This window comes from Papaver somniferum, chromosome 5, assembly GCF_003573695.1.
Source record: "Papaver somniferum cultivar HN1 chromosome 5, ASM357369v1, whole genome shotgun sequence".
Lineage (NCBI taxonomy): Eukaryota > Viridiplantae > Streptophyta > Magnoliopsida > Ranunculales > Papaveraceae > Papaver > Papaver somniferum.
In genome coordinates this window covers 190624508-190629464 of record NC_039362.1, presented here as the reverse complement: position 1 = coordinate 190629464, position 4957 = coordinate 190624508, and the positions used below count along the sequence as shown (strand labels likewise).

Sequence of the window (4957 nt, the reverse complement as noted above, 5' to 3'; positions counted from 1 at the left end):
TTGCAAAGTTGGACTGTGGTACCTTTCCAAGGAATAACAAATTTCCTTGAGGTTCGTTCTATTTTTAACGGTTATTTGTCGTTAGAAACGATAAACAAATATAGGATAATAAATTAGTTAATAGGATAAAGGCCCTGTTTGGTAATCATTATGATTATCTATTTATGATTATAGATAATCATAAACTGAAAAATGAGTATATCATAATCAGTTTTGAAATAAATTTTAACAAACAACTTTTTGGAATAATTAATTATCAAAAAATGAAAAATGATTAAAATGAGAAGTTGTTTGGTACACCTGTTTATCATTATCATTTTAGTGTTTTTTATAAACCACAACACACAAATTTAATCATATATCTTCAATACACTAGCAATTTGATCTTAGCTAGTTTCGGTATCGAAATCTATACATGGCATCGGCAATTTCATCTCTCACGTGATTCATTTCACTTCTTCTTTGTTGATGTGCGTACATACCACTAAACGCCGGTTCATCAGGCGGGGATGTATCAACATCTATGACATTTTCTTCATTTGCATAATATGCAAACAGTTCATCAGACTTGGATTCCGTCCTAATGAAATTGTGAATTGCACATGTTGCTATTAATATTTGTACCTGGGTGTTGTATGGAAATGAGGCAGGATCTATCAAAATTGGAAAGTGATATTTAAGAACTCCAAAGCTTCGCTCGATTGCATTCCTTAATGAAGAATGCCCAAAATTAAACAACTCCTTTGCAGTGAACCTTCCATTGCTTCCTCTTCTACGGTCATGTAAGTGATAACGAACTCCCCGATATGGAGCAAGAAAACCAGGCATGTTTGGATATCCAGCATCAACAACATAATACTTTCCTAAAAATGTAAACAATGTCGGAGAATATTCAGCAACAATAACATCGTTAGTCACAATACAAGTAGAGGGAATTCACAAGAAAGAAACGCATTCTGGTCAGAAAGAAGACATGGTACACAAACGACAGCGTATAGTTTGGGAGCCTAGTTACACTTATTCATCTTAATATGGTTGTTTTGTAAGGTTATTACTAGTCTTAATATGGTTGTTTTGTAAGGTTTTCACCGCCGCAAGGTTACAATAAACAACCAAGGATCCTAACAAAAAGAATATGAAGAAAGAAAAGATAGATAAACAAAGCCTTGCAAGAAGTGTTATGGTAAACCTATATGTGTTGCTTGAGATAAAGAAAACTGCCCCAAATATGTATCAGTGTTTTACAAAATTAACTGAATAACAAAAAGAATATGAAGAAAAATGTATAGCAAAATTAACTAACCTTCAGGGGCATGAGGAAACATCAAACTTCTATTACTCAAAGCTTCCCATAAAATTCTTGAATCATTTGCCGATCCTTCCCATCCAGCGTAGATATATGTGAATTTCAAATCAAACGAACATATTGCCATCACGTTTTGTGATATATTTCCTTTCCTATCGAAGTACGGTGTTTGTTGGGCTAGTGGTACAATCACTTTAATATGTGTTCCGTCTATAGCGCCAATACAATCCTATAAAATATTTATGGATATAAGTTAAAAATGGGAAGAAAAAAAAAAGACAAAGCTATAAGAGATATCATCTGACGTACCTTGAACCATGGGAAATATTTAGAGTTGTTGAGTATTTCAGCTGGAGTCTCAGAGAAAGAAGGAGGTTTTATAAGTTCCTTGGAAAGTTCCATGATGGCTCTCAATACTTCATTGAAGTATCTACTTATAGTTTCACCGGAATGTTGAAATCTTTCTTGTAACATTCTATTATCTTCATTATGTCCAATCGTGAGAAGGAAAATCGCCAATTGCTCTTCTATGGTGACCCATCGACCGTCACGTAAAAGTTTTCTTTCTCTTAAAATGTGAGTCAACCTTAAGAAAACAAACTTCTCCATGCGATACTGCTCATAACATCTGCGGGGATGTCCGTGCAAAATCTCTTGCATGTGTTGATGTCCCGTAAGTATAGAAGTTCTACAAGGTTCCTTACATATGCGACCCTTAACGTTTTCGATAACTGCTGCAACCACAAGTAATAAGGTGCGTTCTTCAAGCTCTTCTTCGGAGTCCATACCCTAATATATACAAAAAATTATTAACAAAAATTAAATTCACATATATCCTATACAATTGATGAAGAGAGAGTTGGAGACATTTTAGTTGATATTACATTTTCTGACCCACTACACATGTTCTCTAAAACAAGTACAAAAACACAAGTTTCTACTTTTAAAAGATAATCACGTTTCATTTTAGCATAGTAGCTGAATTTAACAGAGAAACCCCACTTAAAATATCACTTTTTAAGTGCAACTCATAACCTTAAGCCATTAACTGAAATATCCTAAAATCGAACACCTTCGAAGCATTCAAAAAAAAAACTAACAAAGAAGCTCAAAGATCTTACCTTTTCCTTCAACGACTAAAACCCAGATTCAAGAACTAATTGATAACCTGGATGGTAACTTCTTTGGCCATTTAACTGAATTCGGAATATGACAACCTGCAACGACCCGTCAAAAACTCTAATCAATGCTGTTGTTTAAATGCTTATTATTTGTAGGCCATTTCCTGAAAAACAAATAAAACAAGTAAGAACAAGAGAGAGAGACACAGTAAAATATGCTACATTAGTAAAGTAAGAACAAGTAAGACAAATTAAAAACCAAATTCATAACAAAACCAAATCTATTAACTATTAATCAGTAAACCTACTAGTTACTTATAGCATTCATGTCTTTAACATTCTCAAAACAAACAAAAACATCCAGTTCTAATCATAAAATGAAACGACAACAAAGGTTCAAATGACATAAACATTAGCCTAGTACTCTAAAACCTCTCATAAACTCTAAGACCCGAGACTCTTCAACCATTCCTTCTGATTATTAGGATCTAGTGACATAAAAACTTGTCTCCATCCAGCATCTTGAAACTTCTCTAACGCCCCCATTAAACTTCGAACACTCACGCCATCAAGAGATTGCAAATACTTTGTAAAATTTGGAATTGAAAAAAGGTCCTTATCCAAATCAATAACATGTTTAGCTTTTGTGGCATCAGCAATAGCAAACAAAGCTTCACTCAGACCAGCAGTACTTGTAGCTCGCTTAGTTTGACCATAACCAATTGTTGCTGGAGCTTTTCGCTTTCCTCTTTCATTATCTTTCTCAGTTGAGCTTTCACTTACTTCTTCCACCCCAACAACGGACGACCCCTGCCTCGAGGACTTAACTGGAGTATCATCATCTACGCTCTGAGCCGAAGCATATGCATTAGAACCAGTTGCAGTTGAACCGCCAAAAATGGTACATAACTCTTCATAGATAGGGAAACCATTTGTCTTATACTTTTTTTTATCCGGGTATTCCTAGGTCAAAACAGTACAAATTATCTACTGACTACTGCCCACAATAATTCACAAATCAAAATACAACCTACAATAACAACAAAGAGGGTGATGTCAATTAAATTTACCCCAAGATATGCATCCCACACTCCTTCGTCGTCAACTATAATCTTTTTATCTTCTGAATCCCATTCAAAGCCACTAAGGGACATGAGCTTCTTCATGTCATTGGGTCTAACCCTGAACAAATTATACCTATTCTTAATCTGATCCATAGTAAAATTCTGTCCATTTTTCTTGTTGAATTCATCTTTTACTTCAATCCAAGCTTCTTTCACAAATGATTTAGGCTTCTTACCACCAAGTATTTGAACTATCAAAAGTTCACATAGGCTTTTTTCCAAACTATTACACCATTTGGCAGTCTCAGTCGACATTCTAATGAACCCAATTTTTAAGAAAATGTTAGTAAATACTAGTGGGGCAATTTCACAAACAAGATCAGAGCAAAACACTAAATTAACAAAGAAAAAATTGATAACCCACTAAAGAAAACATACCTGATTATGATTTTTGATAAGAAGTTCTTCAGATTTTGAGGAAGATGAATCAAGGAAATGAGAGAAGATCGAGATTAATCGTCAGGAGAGAAACCAGATCAAAAAAATGGGAGATGAACAGATAACATGGAGAGTACTACTGAAGGTGAACGAACATATAACTATGGATGAAATCAGACAGGAGAGAAACCAGATCTAGGTATTTCTTCCCCCATTTTTTTTGCTTCTCTCGTTCCCCTCTCTCTGTCTCTCAGTTGTTTTTAACGAAAAGAAAAAAAAAAAAAAACCCGTGTTTTTGTTTATAAAACTGAGAATCAATTATTTTAATTCCTAAAAATAAGTTTTAGTTGTTTATAAAAATAATTGGTTTTTTAAATTATGATTAAAATAACTGATTAATATAATTGTTACCAAACACCCTAAGAATGGATTATAGCTCACAGAATTGATTATGAGCTCATAATCACTTATTATAATCATTACCAAACAGGGCCAAAAGGTTAATTTAGTAAACTAATATTATTTTGGATCTTAGGGCCACTCATAACAAAAAAGAAAAGAAAAAGGGCTACAAATCAGTTCCGTGTAGTCTCCAATGGCTTACGATTGTAGTATCTTCGATCGTACATGTTTTCTATTACAACTGTTGAATAGTTTGATAACGATTGTAATATCTTCGATCGTTTAGTTACGTGTAGTCTCCAATGGCTTCAAAATTGTCTTGATAAGCAACAGTATCTCATCATTGGTTCATCATCAATTACTTGCTTCTAATGCTGCTTCCAGTAACTCTGCAAATTCACCCAAGTCGTCTTCGTATTGTAGGAGTAAGCTGAAGCCGGAAAGATAATCATGCTGGTTAGTTGGTAACACGGCATCTTGAACTCCGAATCTTCTTTAATAGCAACATGTAGTCTAACGTTAGAAATTAAACCTATTTTTCACTTAGAAAAATATGACCGAACTTTTACATTTATATTTTACTCCAACGTCTCAGGTTTTAGTACTTGATCTCCAAATGCGCATTA

General features: G+C 34.1%; 2 protein-coding genes across 2 annotated transcripts; both read right to left on the bottom strand.

Annotated features, from left to right (window-relative positions):
- Nucleotides 1-390: 390 nt before the first annotated feature.
- Nucleotides 391-1915, bottom strand: LOC113280392 (protein ALP1-like). The gene is made up of 3 exons (XM_026529020.1): nucleotides 1616-1915; nucleotides 1304-1535; nucleotides 391-863 (listed from the first exon to the last, which is right to left on the bottom strand). Exons 1-3 carry the CDS (start codon nucleotides 1913-1915, stop codon nucleotides 391-393), a joined length of 1005 nt encoding a protein of 334 aa, XP_026384805.1.
- Nucleotides 1916-2871: 956 nt separating this feature from the next.
- Nucleotides 2872-3806, bottom strand: LOC113280391. Its single transcript, XM_026529018.1, has 2 exons — nucleotides 3498-3806; nucleotides 2872-3390 (listed from the first exon to the last, which is right to left on the bottom strand). The coding sequence occupies exons 1-2, from the start codon at nucleotides 3804-3806 to the stop codon at nucleotides 2872-2874; spliced, it is 828 nt and encodes a 275-aa protein (XP_026384803.1).
- Between the last annotated feature and the right edge of the window lie 1151 nt (nucleotides 3807-4957).

What these genes read in the sequence shown, in the direction of transcription:
- LOC113280392 (XM_026529020.1), bottom strand. Translation starts at nt 1,915, where the DNA reads ATGGAGAAGTTTGTTTTCTTAAGGTTGACTCACATTTTAAGAGAAAGA. An exon ending in AATATTTCCCATGGTTCAAG is followed by an intron (nt 1,536 to 1,615) that starts GTACGTCAGATG and finishes AATATTTTATAG; the next exon opens with GATTGTATTGGCGCTATAGA. An exon ending in GTTTCCTCATGCCCCTGAAG is followed by an intron (nt 864 to 1,303) that starts GTTAGTTAATTT and finishes TTACATTTTTAG; the next exon opens with GAAAGTATTATGTTGTTGAT.
- LOC113280391 (XM_026529018.1), bottom strand. Translation starts at nt 3,806, where the DNA reads ATGTCGACTGAGACTGCCAAATGGTGTAATAGTTTGGAAAAAAGCCTA. An exon ending in TGTGGGATGCATATCTTGGG is followed by an intron (nt 3,391 to 3,497) that starts GTAAATTTAATT and finishes GTTTTGACCTAG; the next exon opens with GAATACCCGGATAAAAAAAA.